The following is a 20211-nucleotide window of genomic DNA, read 5'->3' as shown; positions in this document are numbered from 1 at the left end:
ACTGTCAGGGCTCCTGACTGACTGAAACTCTTTCCACAACGTGAACACTTGTAGGGTTTTTCTTTAGTATGGATTCTTTTGTGACGTTCCAAGTCGTGAGCTCTGTAAAAGGCCTTTCCACACTCAGAGCACACATGACCTCTCACACCAGTATGTATGTTCTGGTGCTCTTTTAAAGTATGCAGCTGTGAAAACCTCTTTCCACAAAGTGAACACAAGAAAGGCTTCTCGTTTGCATGACTTTTCAGGTGGGTTCTTAAGATTGATGCTGAAGAAAATGTTTTGCTGCACTGATCACAACATGATTTTTCTCCAGAGTGCAAGGATAGATGGTTTTTGAGACTACAAGCCTGTCTGAAACTCCTCCCACAGTGTGGGCATGTATAAGGCTTCTCACCAGTGTGAATTCTCATGTGCTTAGTAAGACTCCCTTTACGTGTGAAAGTATTCCCACACTGATGGCAGGTGAAAGGCCTCTCACCTTTGTGGATTCGAATGTGCATATTAAGACTTCCTTTACGTGTGAAACTCTTCACACACAGATGGCAGGTGTAAGGTTTCTCTCCTGTGTGCATTCTTATGTGACTCTGAAGGTGACTACTTTCTCTGAAACTCTTCATACACTGAGGGCAGGTGAAAGGCTTCTCTCCTGTGTGGATTCTCATGTGATTCTTAACGTGACATCTCTCTGAAAAACTCTTTCCACACAGAGGGCAGGTGAAAGATTTTTTTACTCTTGGTCTTTGAGTTCTTTTATGTGAGTTTTGTCCAGTTATAAAATCATAAAGTCTCTGAAACTGATGGTTCTTCTCCTCCACTTCATTCAGTTCTTGACTGTCCTCTTTCACTTCCATCAGGCCTAAAATGAAAAGATTTATTTTCAAAATGTATTTCAAGATTTTCAATTTAATAGCAGATCGCTACAGGGGTCTGTCTGGCTCATTTATAAAGACCTTCATAGAATTATCTTAAATGTGAACATAACACAATGTCCTAAAAGTTCCTACGAACGATTTATAAAACATCCGTACGAACAAATAAATGTTCTTAAATGCATCCCACTTTTGAAATGTCAATTGATCATAAATGCATTTGCACGTGAAAGAGTGCATGGACTTCGCCTATAGAACACCCAAAAATATCCTAATATGGTGAGACAAAATATAATTGAAGTGCATACACAAGTTACTCTTTCTTTCATTCATTGTTATTTTTATTATTATTATTAATATTATGGTGGCGGCCTTTGGGCTAGGCTAAAGCTTAACCTGAACCAAGCGCCTGCACCTAGCATCTTCCTCGCCAATGTTCAGTCAGTGGCTAAAAAGATAGTGGAATTACGAATCTGGATTAGGCAGAAAATGCTTTTGGACTGTATCATTGGGATTCTCATGAAAACATGTCTTAACAGCAACATTCTAAACAGTGCTGTTGATCTCAAGGGATACAACATCTTCAGGGGCGACAGATAGGGTTGCCACTTTAGAAGTTGTAAAATATGGGACACTTTCTCTAAAGTTGGTGATGGGCTTTTTAGACAGTCCCTTACCACACCCTTCACAGTATTAGCTCGTTTTAGCAAAATGTGTGGACTGTTCAGAAGCTCCCTTACCCACCGTAGACAAAATTTTCAACTAATATCAAGGTTAAATTAATGATCTGAAACGATTTTGCCATGATGCCATCTGACCACTTTAAATAGGGGACAAATAGTGTCCCGTGTTGATTTGATAAGGGACGCATCATTTCATCTTTAAATATGGGATGATCCCGTATTTTACAGGACGGGTGGTTACCCTACCAACAGCAGTGTTTAAATTTATGTAAACAAAGCATGGAGCATGGATGCTGTTTTCACAGCATAATAGAGATGTAATCTAACTGTTCTGCTAATCTTGAACATCTTATTATTAAATGCAGACCTTTCTATCTGCCCAGTGAATTTACTTGTACCATAATGAGCGCAGTGTTTGTTCCTCTGAATGCTAATGCTAAGTGAGCTATGAAACAACTATGTAGGTGGAGCATTTAGCAGGCTACATCCCCCACGTTGGACAATCTGACCATCTATTCCTGTTTTACTCCCCAAATACACCCTTATCATCAAACGGGTGAAACCCACAGTGAGAACTGTTAAAATATGGAGCAGATGCTTCATTACAACATTTAGTTTCAGCACAAACACTGGAACCCAGGACTCCCACATAGACTTTGATGTCTACACAAACTTTGTTCTTGACCAACTCAATAAGTGTGACACAAATTATAAGGAAATAAAAACATAGCCAGAAGCCTTGGATGAGTAAGGAAGTATGCCTTCTACTGAAGCTGTATCACAGTGCTTTCAGATCTGGAGCCAACAAACAAGCCAGGTTCAACCTGAAGGGGGGAATCAGGGAAGCCACATATTCATATAAGCTGCGTATTGAGGAAACCTTCAATAGCTCCGATCCTCGACGCATGTGGCATGGAAGTCAAACCCTCACAAACTAGAAGACTGTCAACATTTCCTGCTCAACTAATGACACCTCCCTCCTGGATGAGCTCAATAATTTCTATGCTTGGTTCGACCAGGACACATTGGAACCTTTCATCAAAGCAGAGCTGCACCTTGATGACCAACAAATTCGCATCCTCCACCAGTGCTGTGTGCTCCACCCAGAGCAAGGTAAATGCATGCAAAGCTGCTGGCCCTGATGGCATGCCAGGCAGCATATTTAGTGCCTGTGCGAAGCAGTTGGTCGGAGTCCATTTTTAACCTATTCCTATCCCTGGCCCAAGCAGATGTCTCCTCCTGCTTAAAGACTACAGCCCTTAATGACTTCCATCCTGTGGCTCTTTCCCCATCATTGCCAAGTGCTTCGAGAGGCTGGTCCTTTCCCACCTGAAAACCTGCCTGCCCCCAACATTGGACTAACATCATCTGCTCATGGCTCAGTGCAAATGACACCACAGTGATAGGCCTGATCAATGAAGACAATGAGGCAGCCTACAGGGAAAGTCCATTAGATCCTGATGAACTTCTACTGCCGTTCCATCGAGAGGATACTTACAAGCTGCATCACAGTATGGTGTGGCAACTGCTCAGTCTCCGACAACAAGGCCCTTCAATAGAGGCGGTAGAGCAGTTGTTTGGTACAGGGCCACATCGGGCTTTAAAGAAATAATTCACACAAAAATTAAAATTCTCTCATTATTTAGTCACCCTAATGCCATCCCAGATGTGTATGACTTTCTTTCATCAGCAGTACACAAATTAAGATTTTTAGAAGAATATCTCAGATCTTTTGTTCCATACAATGCAAGTGAATGGGTGCCAAAATTTAGAAGCTCCAAAAATCACATAAATCAGCATAAAAGTAGCTAATCCATGTGACTCCAGTGGTTAATCCATGTCTTCAGAAGAGATATGATAGGTGTGGGTGAGAAACAGATCAATATTTAAGTAAATTTTAACTATGCTCAGTCAATCTCCACTTTCACTTTCTTCTTCTTTTGTTTTTGGTGATTCACATTCTTCCTGCATATCACCGTCTGCTGGGCAGGGAGAAGAATTTCTAGCAAAAATAGACTTAAATATTGATCTGTTTCTCACCCACACCTATCATATCACTTCAGAAGTCATGGATTTAACCACTAGAGTCACATGGATTAGGCTACTTTTATGCTGCCTTTATGTGCTTTTTGGAGCATCAAAATTTTGGCATCCATTCACTTGTATTGTATGGACCTACAGAGCTGAAATATTCTTCTAAAAATCTTAATTTGTGCTCTGCAGAAGAAAGAAAGTCATACACATCTGGGATGGCATGAGGGTGATAAATGATGAGATAATTTTCATTTTTGAGTAAACTATTTCTTTAAGTAGCACGGGGGGGAGGGGACCAAAATATTCATTTTGGACGAGACCAAAATAGAGCTTTATGGTCACAACCATAAGCGCTATGTTTGGAGAGGGGTCAACAAGTATTGTGCTCCTTGAAACAACCACAGCGTTCTCTTGGACCCATGCCCTAAACTCAACAGGAAGTCAGCCATTTTTATTTTTCTCTTCAATTTTTGCTCAGTTTTTGCCATTTCCAGGCCTCGTACTTTAACGAACTCCTCCTAGAGATTTCATCAGATCTACTTCATATTTGGTTATTCTAATCTAAAAGCCTTGGCGATGTTAAATTGCGAAGCTTTTGAGTTTTCACTGCACGGCATGGCTGTGACGGTCTGACAAATTACGATGTTTAGCCATGAAACAGGAAGTTGTTGTAACTCATACATACAATGTCCAATCTGCCCCAAACTTCACATGTTTGATAATAGTCCCGGCCTGAATACATCTACATATCAATATTCAGTTATAGTCATAGCGCCACCTACTGGCAACAGCCAATTCCAAGTCTTGTACTTTAACAAACTCCTCCCAGTGATTTAATCAGATCAACATTATATTTAGTCAGTCTTAATCTAAAGGCCTTGGTGATGTTAAATTGTAAAGCTTTTGAGTTTTCATTGAAGGGCGTGTCCGTGGCGGCCTGACAAAGTTCGATATGAAATGTCACATTTTTCAGGCCTAAACATGCACGAAAACTCATGAAACTTTGCACACATCTCAAAAGTGGGTAAAATGTACATCTGATATTAGTTTTAGAATTATTTGTGGCAAAATGGCTCGATAGCGGCACCTACAAAATTTCAACGAAGCAACCCTCATGCCACGTTTCACCTACATGTAAGAAAATCAGTAGGCATATGTAACGTCAACACGTACAAAAAAGTCTCTTAGAACCATATCCTAAACCCAACAGGAAGTCAGCCATTGTGATTTTTCTCTTCAATTTTTGCACAATTTTTGCCATTTCCAGGCCTCGTACTTTAACGAACTCCTCCTAGAGATTAAATGAGATCAACATCATATTCGGTCAGTCTAATCTAAAGGCCTTGGCGATGCTAAATTGCAAGCTTTTGAGTTTTCTTTGAACGGCGTGTCCGTGGCGGCCTGACAAAGTTCGATGTTTCGCCATGAAACAGGAAGTTGTTATAACTCAAACATAAAATGTCCAATCTGCTCCAAACTTGTCATGTTTTATAAGAGTCCCGCCTGAACACTTCTATATGCCAATATTCAGTTATAGTCATAGCGTCACCTACTGGCAACAGGAAATTACATGTTTTACACTGTGATATACTCTTAACAACATTTAAGTGCTAAAAAATGCAAAAAAAATTGGAGTGACATTCCCCTGGCACAGCAGCCCCAATGTGCACCAGGGTACGAGGGCCCATTCATTATTTTCAAGGTTTTCGGTACTCTTGAAAGTTTGCACACACATCAGAGTTGCTGGCCATTAGGGCATGGCAAAAGTCCGTCATGACGATGTTGTGGCAAGGTTGTGGATCAGTAGTGTCACAGGGGCAACAAAGGACCCAAAAGCAGAGATGACACATGTAGATCTCATCAAGCTGGACAACTTTCGTGCTGACAGTCATAAGCTCTGCCCAAAAGGAAGATGGCCATTTTTGGATTGTTTGTAAAATGCATATTCTGGAATTTGATATACTCCTCAGAGGGATTTCATGTTACAGGTACCAAATGTGGGCGACGTAATGCCAAGACATTGGTTATGCTAAATTGCTAAGGAATTTTTGATATATCGAACAGTGTTGCCATGGCAAAGCGATAAAATAACATCCAAAAAATGGAATAAGGAAATGTCTCATATCTTCTACGTGCAGAAAATTAAAAACATCTAAATTGAGCCAAATGTTTGTCCTTGCAGGCTGATCACATTGATGTGACTATTGTGGGTCACGGTTGTAGCGCCACCAACTAGTGGAAGGAAGTGTGTCACTTTTAACAGACTTTGAAATATCCCTATTATGTTAACCTGAATTGCTTCAAAAATTATTAGAATAATGTCAAGACAGTGCAGATTTAAAATTCTGAAGGGATTCTTGATATCTTAAATACTATCATTCCTTTTTGTGCATATTCATGTTTTGAGGTATTTGGCAAGCTTGGTTTGTTTATTGTTAATAAACATGTGTCTTAATTTTTATATAAATAAAATATAATAAAATATCAACTGAAATGCAAAAATAATAGAAAATTATGTCATAATGTGTATATGTAATGAGTGGCAATTACAAGAAATGTCCAATAGAGGGCATCCAAGCTCCATGAATGATTCCCAAAATATTTTTGGTGTCCAGTCTAGAAGGGATCCCTCTTTCGTACGGTATGTATATGAAGTATGTGTAACCACATTCTCCAGTTAACTATATTTCTCATTTCATGTGTTAAACATCTCCAGTTCTTGAGGTGGAGTTTGATTCATTTGATCTGTGTATGTTTTGATTGCCAATCCGGCGCTGGAATGTATTTTGAATTTATGATAAATATTTGTTCTGGCTATTATCAATGTTGTTTAATGTCAGCAGTTTTCTCTGCAGCTCGTGCTCTTTTCCAGGAAATAGAAAATAATTATTTCCCTCATTGTGATTACTTCTCGGCCATATTGTTTGTGTATATGTAGAGCGTGTGTTTAGTCTTTATCTCTATCTCTCTCTCTCTTAATCACTCTCAGGTGTGGGGTAACCAGGTGATCTGATTGTTAATGGAGAGCAGCGGCATGCAGTGTGTTTCCTTTATAAACTGAGTGTTTCATTGCTGGGTTGTGCGATGAGTGCTCATGAGCTGTGCCATCTTGGTCACCGGTGCTCTCGTGCAAATTCCCGCTGTTGTGTGGAAACGTTTAAACCAGGTGTGTGACAACTAACCCCGCGTTTGAGTGTGAGCTCTTTTCCAGTCGAATCCCATAGAAAAATGCAAACAAATGTGTCCCCACTCAATATATACATCAACTGAGGTGCAGATGCAATCTTTGTTAATTAAAACATATAGTTTTATATGGACGGATTAGAACCTTTAACCTGAGCGAATTCATTACCACTAGACCACTCAGTCGGACTCTTTTTATCAGCGCTGATTTATGTACTTCTCCACTGATGTACAATATCTCATGACCGACAATAGTACACATAGAGATTAAGTTCTCAAATGTATTATGTTATTATGGGAATCCCATCTCTTTCCTTTATGTTTGACAGCGGCAAAACAAATGCTTAAAGTCTGAAGCAGTCGCAACATTTCCAAATATACAGCAGCTGTTTGTATAATCTACATATTAATGGTGTATCCTTCTAAACACCGCAGACAGAACACATACATCACAGCTCGTGTTTAATCTTCACCCTGTGTGCTGAGAATGAGACACAAAAACCCGCATTTATGCAAAGAATCCCTAACATTCACTTAAAATCCCCATTAGTTGTGTAATGAAATGTGATTTGAATTTGAAGTGTTATTAATACAGTAGGAGAGAGCAGGGCACAAACTAACACTGTTTGGTTTTCTTATGTTTGTGTAAATGTACTTGGGGTTCGATGTATTTTTCTTTGTTCACATTAATTTCACGTGTCTATTACACATACACTATATTGCCAAAAGTATTCGCTCATCTGCCTTTAGACGCATATGAACTTAAGTGACATCCCATTCTTAATCCATAGGGTTTAATATGACGTCGGCCGACCCTTTGCAGCTATAACAGCTTCAGCTCTTCTGGGAAGGCTTTCCACAAGGTTTAGGAGTGTGTTTATGGGAATTTTTGACCATTCTTCCAGAAGCGCATTTGTGAGGTCAGACACTGATGTTGGACGAGAAGGCCTGGCTCGCAGTCTTCGCTCTAATTCATCCCAAAGGTGCTCTATCGGGTTGAGGTCAGGACTCTGTGCAGGCCAGTCAAGTTCTTCCACACCAAACTCGCTCATCCATGTCATTATGGACCTTGCTTTGTGCACAGGTGCGCAGTCATGTTGGAACAGGAAGGGGCCATCCCTAAACTGTTCCCACAAAGTTGGGAGCATGGAATTGTCTAAAATCTCTTGGTATGCTGAAGCATTCAGAGTTCCTTTCACTGGAACTAAGGGGCCAAACCCAATTCCTGAAAAACAACCCCACACCATAATCCCCCCTCCACCAAACTTCACAGTTGGCACAATGCAGTCAGACAAGTACCATTCTCCTGGCAACCGCCAAACCCAGACTCGTCCATCAGATTGCCAGATGGAGAAACGTGATTAGTCACTCCAGAGAACGCGTCTCCACTGCTCTAGAGTCCAGTGGCGGCGTGCTTTACACCACTGCATCCGACGCTTTGCATTGCACTTGGTGATGTATGGCTTGGATGCAGCTGCTCAGCCATGGAAACCCATTCCATGAAGCTCTCTATGCACTGTTCTTGAGCTAATCTGAAGGCCACATGAACTTTGGAGGTCTGTAGCGATTGACTCTGCAGAAAGTTGGCAACCTCTGCGCACTATGCGCCTCAGCATCCGCTGACCCTGCTCTGTCATTTTACGTGGCCTACCACTTTGTGGCTGAGTTGCTGTCATTCCCAATCGCTTCCACTTTGTTATAATACCACTGACAGTTGACTGTGGAATATTTAGTAGCGAGGAAATTTCACGACTGGACTTGTTGCACAGGTGGCATCCTATCACAGTACCACGCTGGAATTCACTGAGCTCCTGAGAGCGGCCCATTCTTTCACAAATGTTTGTAGAAGCAGTCTGCATGCCTAGGTGCTTCATTTTATACACCTGTGGCCATGGAAGTGATTGGAACACCTGAATTCAATTATTTGGATGGGTGAGCGAATACTTTTGGCAATATAGTGTATGTGGTCTTGTTTCATGAATACAGTGTGTACTTTTTTCGTAATCTACCTAGAAAAAAAGTGAAACAGGAGAGGGGCACATTGTAACAAGACCATATAACAGCTTAAATCCCCCCTCTAACAACTGTATCTGATCTAATTAAAAAGCCTAGGAGATAAAAAAAATTTCATGTCAATAAAAGCCATTTATTAACTTTACAATAATTTTGACACTTGACAATAAATATACAACAAAGCCACAGCATTGACTGAAATAATGCACGGATTGATGACAAAACACACACACACGCATTAAGGGGACTTCTGCCATTTTTTTTTATCTGCACAGTGTTGATATGGCAACAAGTAAACAAATTAAGTTTCGTCTCACCAGCCTGTGTGGAAACGTTTAAACCACGTGTGTGACAACTAACCCCGCGTTAGTTTGTGCCCCGCGCTCCCCTAGGCTACGAATCTGAAAATGGCAATATATGCTGAACACTTGTATGCTGAAAGAAAGTGTTCATAAATGTTTTTACTGATATAAAAATGTCAGTTATATACAGTAGACATATGCAATATACAGAATATGACAATATTTTCATATATGTATCATGTTTTTTTAAACACTTGTGGAATTTAAATGTGTACATAAATGCTCAAATATATGAACTCTAATTGTATTTGGGTCAGCAAAGCCTTCTCTGCTGGCATAACATGCCTAATAACCACCTAACCCTAAAGACAATGTAATAATGGCAACAGGCCTAATTATTGAATCCTCATTTGTGTTTCTAACTTAGATTTATTGTACGTCTTTTTTAAACTTAGATATATTTTATTGCATTCTCTTAGGCAGAAAATTATAATACAAAAAAAAATTCAATGCCCACAGCTTTCACTTAAATGTATGCTATTTTTGTGTGCTATTCTTTTTCTTTCTTTTTTTGGTTGCTAACTGTAAATTAGTTATTATGCACTAAAATATTTACATGTAATTGCATTTAAAATGTAATTAGCACAATTACAGAGGTATATAATGATGATTTGTGAGTTTTCTCAGCAAAACAACCCCAAAAATTGCAAATTCAGCCATTTTGTAATCCCAGCAAGCCAAAATACATGGCCACTTCCTAACTACACCATAATTTGATGACCAAACTTTAGTTGTGGCAATGTAACTGATTACGTCGCAACAACTGGAAAAGTTAAATTCCTGTATTCGTTGGCACAACGTAACTTTGGAACAGTGCCAGTCCGTCATGACGACGTTGTGGCAAGGTTGTGGATCAGTAGTGTCACAGGGGCAACAAAGGACCCAAACGCAAAGATGACAGTTCAATGGTTTTATTAACAAAGTTCTCTATGTCAAGATAAGGGCGCCTGGCGCCGGCTGCAGAAGCCTGAAATCCAGCGAGCTGCAATGGGCTAGTGATGGGTGTGTTCGTATGATAAGTGTGCTTTGTGGAAGTCAGAAACAATCTGAAGAGAGACAGTTGAAGCTGGTGTGGTGCGAAACAAAGCCCAGATGATATATTCCCCGAGACGTGGGCACAGACCGAGGAATCCTCCTCCACATGAACTGGGCACAGAACTGGCGAGGGCGACGGCAAACAGGAAGGTAAACACACCTCTACAGAGGGGCAACCAACAGACACACGAGCGTGCTCCAACTACACAAGAGAGTACAGTTAACATGACAGTTAACAATAAACGGGCAAATAACGAGGTGACACACAAGGAATAAGTAGGGAGTGCAATCAGAGTGAAGCAGATGGTAACGGACGCGTAAATCTTTGCTGTGATCAGCATCTCCCCGAGATCAATCACCGTTCCCATGGAAACGCTGATCGCGTGCCGGCTCCAACTTTGAGACATGAGGGAGAGAGAAAAATAAACAACAGTATGAGCTGGCACAAATGCCGGAACTGTGACAAATAGTTTTGTTAGTAACCAGCTGGTATTTTATACTTTGAATAATTATTCTATTGGTGAACATGCAATATTCTAACCTAATTGAAGTCCTCATTTGCCCAACATTAATTTAGAGGCTATTTAAACAGTTTTGCGTATGAATAAAGAATGCATATTCAAATTTAATGTACTTCATTTATTTTGACAGTGAACAGAGAAAAATGCAACAGTAAAATAATATGAAAACTATTGCTACAGAATTACAACGAAATTTAAAACCTAAATTACTTCTGTGCTCATTAAAATCTATTTAGACTATCTTAACACCTAATGCTTTGAATTACATGTTAATTTAATTTAAAGCCATTTTAAGGATAAATAAAAATGTAAATTAAATCATTACAATATAATCTTTAGATCTACATTTTTTTCAATAAATATATTAAATGATAGCAAAAATGTAAAATTAATCAGTTAGCAAAAATTTTTACAATTACAATTAAAAATAGATAGATAGATTCTCTGAATAGAGATTTTTAAATATCGAATGTTGCCATGGCGATTCACTAAATTAATGGCTAAAATAAGGAAACAGGAAGTGTCTCGTATCTTTTGCATGCATTGTGTGATTTAGATCAAAGTAGAGTTGTATGTTTTTTCTTGGGGGTTAATCACATGCATGTGGCTATTGTGGGTCAAAGTCATAGTGCCACCAACTGGCAGCAGGAAGTGTGGCACTTACAACAGACTTTGAAATAGTCCACTTTTAACCAAATTGCTTCAAAATTGTTTAGACACTGCTAATGGAAAATTTTGAAGGGATGCTTGATAGCTTTAATAGTGCTGTCATGGCAGTGGATTAAATTACATGAAGTTGTAGGCAAACTGGAATGGTGGCATGAATCTATTACACATTGTATGTTTAGGGTCCAAGTTTACATTAATGTTGAGTTGTTCCTGTGTCCATCATGCTTTGTTTTCCGAAAGCCATCGAGTGGAAATGGACCCATTGTGCTTGGGCCCGTCATCGCTGCTTGCAGCTATATTTATTAGGGCCCAAGCACCGATGGTGTGAGGACCCTATTGTTTTTCTAGGCATTTATTATTAGGGCCCGAGCACCGAGGTGCGAGGACCCTATAGTATCTGCTCCGTTTATTAGTGCCAGAGCACCGATGGTGTGAGGACCCTATTGTTTTTCTAGGCGTTTATTATTATTATTATTTTTAGGGCCCGAGCACCGATGGTGTGATGACTCTATTGTTTTTCTAGGCGTTTATTAAAATATTATTATTTTTATTTATTTATGCATTTTTGAGGGCCTAAACATACTCGAAAACTCCTAGATATTAAATCAGATCAACATCATATTCGGTCAGTCTACTCTAAAGGCCTTGGCGATGCTAAATTGCGAAGCTTTTGAGTTTTCACTGCACGGCGTGCCCGTGGCGGCCTGGCATATTTCGATGTTTCACCATGAAACAGGAAGTTGTTGTAACTCATACATACAATGTACAATTTGCACCAAACTTCACATATTTGATAATAGTCCTGGCCTGAATACACCAACATGCCAATATTAAGTTATAGTCATAGCGCCACCTACTGGCAGTAGGAAGTGCCATGTTTTGATGTATAGTTATAAAAGTCATATTTGTTGTGAAGTAATAAGTGTCTTACCTCAGGAAAAATGAACTTTCCAGTCAGAAGCAGCTGAAGTAGGCCTACTAAACTGCCTGAGAAAAATGTGTTGTCTTGTTTAAATATCTGCTATGATATAAGATTCTGTCAGGCTATATGTCAGTATCATTATTCGGATTTTATTTCCGTATCTTTGATAAAAATTTGTTGTGAAATAAAAAGCCTTTACCTCCTTAACTCTCCTGTCCTCTCAAAATTACATACAAATACATAACCTGAAGAATGAAATATATTATAACATAAAAAAGATATCATCTGCTTTGTATTACATCGTGCTAAAAAGTGCTACAAAAATTGAATGCTGTTCCCCTGGCACAGCATCCCCAACTTGCACCAGGGTGCGAGGGCCCATTCATCGCTAATTGCAGCTTTAACTGTCACTGAATTCTGAATTAAGTGGGTAGTCACATCATGCATGATCACCATCGATCATCGTTTTCATGATCGATCATTGCTACCATGTCCGCGTACCCGAGTACTCGTGCCCATCCCTACTAAATACCAGCATAACAAATGATTAATTACTATCAAGTCTGCTACTTGTCTAAAATACATTAAAATAACACTTAATTTCTAAATTTACTCACCCAATTTAATCCCATGCAAAGCATGCTGTGAAATGTAATATATATATATATATATATATATATATATATATATATATATATATATATATATCACATATATAATATTATATTATTCACAAGGTCCCAACACAATTTGATTAAATAAACGTAGATGAAATTAAATGTACTAGTTTAGTATTTTCAGTAGAGCTGCATTCCCTTTTTTCGTTGCATCGGTATAATGATTTAGCTATGTTTGAAGAGCTGTAAACTATAATCTCTCCTTTGTTGCACTCCAAAAACGTGCATGACATTTTACATACCGTATATAACACCAATGTCAAACAACTAACAATGTCAAAACAGTCATTTTTTATGGAAGTGTGCTGATAGGGCTAAAAAAATAAATATTCTGTTACAGTGAGTATCCAAAATAAAGCATTTACATTGTGCAAACATAATTTAAATATTAAAGCTGCAAGCAGCGATGAATGGGCCCTCGCACCCTGGTGCTGTGCCAACTCCCTGTGGTGACCATGGTTTTTATGGCGTATATTTGTTCATAACTCAACATTTAAAACACTTGCACCTAATCGGTGATTTCTCAGTGTATTACAGAAGCTAGAGAAAATAAATGACATCAAATGAAATATCAATCATTTTATAACTATACATCAAAACATGTCACCTCCTGTTGCCAGTAGGTGGTGCTATGACTATGACTTAATATTGGCATGTAGGTGTATTCAGGCCGGGACTGTTATCAAACATGTGAAGTTTGGGGCAGATTGGCTGACTTCCTGTTGGGTTTAGGATATGGCTCTAAGAGACTTTTTTGTACGTGTTGACAAGTTACATATGCCTACCAATTTTCTTAAGTGTAGGTGAAACATGGCACGAGGGCTGCTTCGTTGAAATTTTGTGGGTGCCACTATCGAGCCATTTTGCAACACTTAATTCTAAAACCAATATCAGATGTCAATTTTCACCACTTTTGAGGTGTGTGCAAAGTTTCATGATCTTTCGAGCATGTTTAGACCTCAAAAATATGATTCGTTTCACATCGAAATTTATCAGGCCGCCACGGACACGCCCTTCAATGAAAACTCAAAAGCTTCGCAATTTAACATCACCAAGCCCATTGAATTAGACTGACCGAATATGATGTTGATCTGATAAAATCTCTGAGAGGAGTTTGTTAAAGTACAAGACCTGGAATTAGCTGTTATCAGTAGGTGGCACTATGACTATAACTAAATATTGGCACGTAGATGTGTTCAGGCCGGGACTATTATCAAACATGTGACATTTGGTGCAGATTGGACATTGTATGTATGAGTTATAACAACTTCCTGTTTCATGGCGAAACATCAAACATTGTCAGACCACCACGGCCGCACCGTACAGTGAAAACTCAAAAGCTTTGCAATTTAGCATTGCCAAGGCCTTTAGATTAGAGTGACCAAATATGATGTCAATCCGATTAAATCTCTAGGTGGAGTTCTTTAAAGTACGAGGCCTGGAAATGGCAAAAACTGAGGAAAAAGTGGAGAAAAAAATCAAAATGGCTGTCTTCCTATTGAGTTTAGGGCATGGGTCCAAGAGACTTATTTGTAGGTCTTGGCATGTCACACATGTGTATCGAGTTTCGTACATGTAGGTGAATTGTTGCGTGCACAATGTTGAAATTGTTTTAGGTGGCGCTATTGACCCATTTTGCCACACCTCGTTCTGAAACCCATATCAGATGTAAATTTTCGCCACTTCTGACGCGTGTCCAAAGTTTTGTGAGTTTTCGAGTATGTTTAGGCCCTCAGAAATGCGATTCACTTTGGAAAAGAATCCAGAATAATAATAATTAAAGCTGCAAGCAGTGATGAACGGCATTCAATTTTTTTAGCACTTTTTATGTTATAATGTATTTAATTCTTCAGGTCATGTATTTGTATGTAATTTTGAGAGGACAGGAGAGTTAAGGAGGTAAAGGCTTTTTATTTCACAACAAATTTTATCAAAGATACTGAAATAACATCAGAATAATGATACTGACATATAGCCTGACAGAATCTTATATCACAGCAGATATTTAAACAAGACAACGCGTTTTCCTCAGGCAGCTTATTAGGCCTACTTCAGCTGCGTCTGACTGGAAAGTTCATTTTTCAAGAGGTAAGACACTTATTACTTCACAACAAATATGACTTTTATAACTATACATCAAAACATGTCACTTCCTGTTGCCAGTAGGTGGCACTATGACTATAACTTAATATTGGCATGTAGGTGTATTTAGTCCAGAACTATTATCAAACATCTGAAGTCTAGTGCAGATTGGACATTGTATTTATGAGTTACAACAACTTCCTTTTTCATGGTGAACCATCAAACTTTGTCAGACCGTCACGGCCATGCCGTGCAGTGAAAACTCAAAAGCTTCACAGGCCTTTAGATTAGAATAACCAAATATGAAGTAGATCTGATGAAATATCTAGGAGGAGTTCATTAAAGTACGAGGCTTGGAAATGTAGGTGAAACGTAGCGTAAAGCGCACATCGTTGAAGGTTTGTAGGTGGCGCTATCGAGCCATTTTGCCACACCTAATTCTGAAACCCATATCAGATGTACATTTTCGCCACTTCTGATGCGTGTGCAAAGTTTCATGAGTTTTCGAGTATGTTTAGGCCCTCAAAAATGCGATTCATTTGGGAAAAAAATAATAAACGCCTAGAAGAACAATAGGGTCCTCACACCATCGGTGCTCGGGCCCTAATAATCTTTAGAAGAACAATAAGGCCTTGCACTTTCAGTGCTTGGGCCCTAATAATAAACAGAGCAGATACAATAGGGTCCTCACATCTCGGTGCTCGGGCCCTAATTAGGACTGGGCAAAAGTATCGATTTGCAGATGAATCGCAATCTTCGTTTGAATGATCTCATTATTGATTCTTAAATCCCAAGAATGATCTTTTACTCTATGTGGCAACCTCCTATAATGCAAGCAAATCACTTGCATACACGACCAAATTTCGTGCTATGTGACTGAAAATGTCTGTGATTAGCCACTGGCTGATTTCACTCAGTAGTGATTAATTAGTATAGCAACAAAGAAGTTATTAGCTTTAAATCAGCCACAACATTAAACCGCCTGCCTAATATTGTGTAGATCCCCCTTTGAGATGATATTCTTCTCACCACAATTTTACAGAGCGGTTATCTGAGTTACCGTAGACTTTGTCAGTTCAACGTGCCAGATGGGCTGGCTTGAGTATTTCTGTAACTGCTGATCTCCTGGGATTTTCATACACAACAGTCTCTAGAATTTACTCTGAATGGTGCCAAAAACAAAAAACATCCAGTGAGGGGCAGTTCTGTGGATGGAAATGCCTTGTTGACGAGAGAGGTCAACAGAGAATGGCCAGACTGGTTCGAACTGACAAAGTGGTGAGAAGAATATAATCTCAGAATGCTATTCTATAAAAAATGCTATAAAATTAAGAAGCATCTACACAACGTCTGACATGCGGAAATTTTGCTTGCTTCCACATTACACATCTGGGGCTTTACACGTCTAGAATTTGTGCCAAATCTTACGATTTTCTTATGGCATTCTGACTCGTTTCGGAATATATTTTTTATGTTATAATATATTCACGTAAACGTGCTCATTCATTTATAAATAAATCTAGTCACTCACACATTATTTGTTTTTGCATCACTAAAAGTAAAAAAATTAATAAAAATATTGTTGGTCAGAAGTTTACATACACTTTGTTAGTATTTGGTAGCATTGCCTTTAAATTGTTTAACTTGAGTCAAACATTTTGGGTAGTCTTCCACAAGCTTCTCACAATAAGTTGCTGGAATTTTGGCCCATTCCTCCAGACAGAACTGGTGTAACAGAGTAAGGTTTGTAGAGCTCCTTGCTCGCACACGCTTTTTCAGTTCTGCCCACAAATTTTCTATCGGATTAAGGTCAGGGCTTTGTGATGGCCACTCCAATACCTTGAATTTGTTGTCCTTAAGCCATCTTTCCACAACTTTAGAGGTATGCTTGGGGTCATTATCCATTTGGAAGACCAATTTGCGACCGAGCTTTAACTTCTGGCTGATGTCTTGAGATGTTGCTTCAATATTTAAACATAATTTTCCTTCCTCATGATGCCATCTATTTTGTGAAGTGCACCAGTCTCTTTTGCAGCAAAGCACCCCCACAACGTGATGCTGCCACTCCCATGCTTCATGGTTGGGATGGTGTTCTTCGGCTTGCAAGCCACACCCTTTTTCCTCCAAACATAATGATGGTCATTATGGCCAAACAGTAAAATTTTTGTTTCATCAGACCAGAGGATATTTCAACAAAAAGATCTCTGTCCCCATGTGCACTTGCAAACTGTAGTCTGGCTTTTTATGGTTGGTTTGGAGCAGTGACTTCTTCCTTGCTGAGTAGCCTTTCAGGTAGTCTATATAGGACTCATTTTACTGTGGATATAGATTCTTGTCTACCTGTTTCCTCCAGCATCTTCACAAGGTCCTTTGCTGTTGTTCTGAGATTGATTTGCACTTTTCGCACCAAACTACGTTCATCTCTAGGAGCCAGAATGCGTCCCCTTCATGAGCGGTATGATGGCTGCGTGGTCCCATGGTGTTTATACTTGCGTATTATTTTTTGTTCAGATGAACGTGGTACCTTCAGGCATTTGGAAATTGCTCCCAAGGATGAACCAGACTTGTGGAGGTCCACAATTATTTTTCTGAGGTCTTGGCTGATTTCTTTTGATTTTCCCATGGTCAAGCAATGAGGCACAGAGTTTGAAGGTAGGTCTTAAACTGCATCCACAGTGTAGGGCTTTACTGGTTGTTTAGATCAGTGTTACTATCAGAAATAATTAATAATTATTTCTTTAGTTATTAATTTAATTAAATAATATTTAAATTAATTAATTGAATCTAACTCATTAAAACCTCATATGGGGCTCCTGTAAATGTAGTGCGCTACGTTTAGGAGCGGGTTTGTTTATTAGCAATAATTAATAATCAAAGATAATTATTAATTTTTAAAATCAATAGAACACTGATTTTAATCAATGTTAGCTTTCCTAATCCTTTAAATCAACAATTATCAAAGATAATCGTTCATTGTTAACATCGATGAAACATTAATTAAAATTAACACTAGCTTATTGATCATTCAAATTCAACAATCATCAAAGATAATTATCAATTATCAAAAATCAATAGAATATTAATAAGGATTAATGTTGACGGGGCACCACCCTGGAATCAGGGACTAATAACCAGATAGTATAACAGTCTCAATATTAGATTGTTTTCTTAGGAAAATCGACATCCGAAGAATATCGATTTTCGGGAAAAAAAAACAATGAATGAAGGCTTGAATCCGAGCACTGACATCCCGTCAGCATGACACAGGTGTATGCAAAACAAACCAAAACACTTCTCTTTGTAATATAAACAACAAAATTCATTATGCATAAAAATTATTTATGCAGTAATATCAATTAATAATTAATACAATGCAGTCAATAAACTTCCAACTTACAACTACAAACTAAACAGTGATATGATTAGATATGGAAATAAAAATAATTCTATAACACGAGGGTGTGTGTGGTTAGTACGAGAGAGAGAGAGAATTAAGTGATGGCCCTAAAGCCGATTTCGCGATCGTGGGAGAGAAAGCAGCTGTTAGTTTATCACTCAGAGACGCAGTGGACGGCTCGTAAAAGTCCCACGTTCTTTGACTTTTTAATGGATAACTCAGTTTGCCGGTTTCACCCGTGATGGCGAAAATGCACAACAGTCCAATTTGGTTGGACCACAATACAGCAAAATAAATTTGTGATAATTAATACCCTGAGTATTAATAATGAGTGGACATGGCGGTCCGTAAACTGTACAAGCAAAAACCTTGAAACACAAGAATAACACACTATAATATTCTATCTCTGCCCAGACGTAAACCTCTTACTTGAATCGCATGAGGATGCAGAATGTGTGTTCATCCGTCCTTTAATTCCGACCCTGTTCCTTGAGGCTTGTGTGATGACGGGAGGCCGTTTCCTCGCTCTGTTGGCGGGCACGGCTGTTGATTCTCGGCGGGCTGGCGGAGAACTTCAGAAATGTCGACTTGATTGAAGATGGAAGAGAAATCTTTAATCTCTTCATTTCTGCAGGCAAACGGATGAAGATGCGGATTGCTCGGCGGTCTCCTTCAGATCCGTTAGAGTGTTCGGTTGAACACAGAGTAATCTCAACTCGTCCAGCGAGATGGAGATTGTATGGCCACAGTTTCAAGTTGGACGTTACTTCCTTGTTCCACGAGGTTGCACCTGAGAGCAGCGATGAGCTGCGTCTACACACTGCAAACAAAGTTGCTGGAAGCAAATCCCGGAAGCATTTCAGAGGTATTTCTACTCCTGATGATGTCATGGTTTGAGGTGTGTTCTGTTGTGTGCCTCGTCCAATAGGAGTTGAGAGTTCGATCCTTTAGTGAGCAAGGCTTCATGGGATTTGTAGTCTGTTTTGGACTCCCTTTGTTTGATTTTGGCGCGATTTTTATCAGTATAATTTATGACCTCATATGTGGGGGCCCGAGTTATGTTTTTACGACTGTGTTAGGCCTGCCTTTGTCTTCTATCTGAATACATGAGGCCCAACAACAGGTACACCTCCAATTAACTCCAATTAGCAATAAAATCAGAAGCTAACTGGCTAATTGCCTAAAGGCTTGACATAATTTTCTGTAATTTTCCAAGCTGCTTAAAGGCACAGTTAACTTAGTGTATGTAAACGTCTGTTGGAAAAATTACTTGTGTCATGCACAAAGTAGATGTCCTAAATGACTTGCCAAAACTATAGTGTGCTAATATGAAATCTGTTGAGTGGTTAAAAATGAGTTTTAATGACTTCAACCTAAGTGTATGTGAACTTATGACTTCAACTGTAAATCATAAGCACAAAAACTGTTTGTATGCATGCTTGTCATGTCAGTTTCTGCCTTTACAAATCCCAATTTATTCCTCACTTTAGACAAAGGATCAAATCCACGGATTTTATGATCAAATCTGATCGTACATAAGTTTTTTCAGGGTGCGAATTTCATGATGACATTCAGGGCGGTCAGAGCAGGGGTTGATGTTGGGGATTATGATTTTGTGATTGGTAACACCTTACAATAAGGTATTATACGTGCGCTCTCATTTCAGTTTTGTTGTTAATATTGTGGTTATTTTTTGATATTTCAGCAGACAGCTTGCATCATATATTTGGATCAACAGCATTAAGTTAAAGAGGATCAATT

The 20211-nt window shown here is 39.0% G+C and overlaps 1 protein-coding gene across 3 annotated transcripts in view; it reads right to left on the bottom strand.

Moving 5' to 3' along the window:
- The window catches only part of LOC127440836 (gastrula zinc finger protein XlCGF49.1-like), an 88123-nt gene that overhangs the window by 720 nt on the left and 67192 nt on the right, over positions 1-20211 (bottom strand). For all 3 annotated transcript variants that reach the window (XM_051697798.1, XM_051697799.1, XM_051697800.1), the window contains one exon: positions 1-859. This exon is cut by the window's left edge and continues 720 nt beyond it. In XM_051697798.1, the coding sequence (XP_051553758.1) occupies positions 1-859 (859 nt within the window). The remainder of the gene's footprint in view (positions 860-20211) is intronic.

Source organism: Myxocyprinus asiaticus, chromosome 5 (assembly GCF_019703515.2).
Source record: "Myxocyprinus asiaticus isolate MX2 ecotype Aquarium Trade chromosome 5, UBuf_Myxa_2, whole genome shotgun sequence".
In the NCBI taxonomy this organism is placed as follows: Eukaryota; Metazoa; Chordata; class Actinopteri; order Cypriniformes; family Catostomidae; genus Myxocyprinus; species Myxocyprinus asiaticus.
The sequence above is the reverse complement of the archived record's forward strand: the minus strand, read 5'-3'. Positions and strand labels throughout refer to the sequence as shown.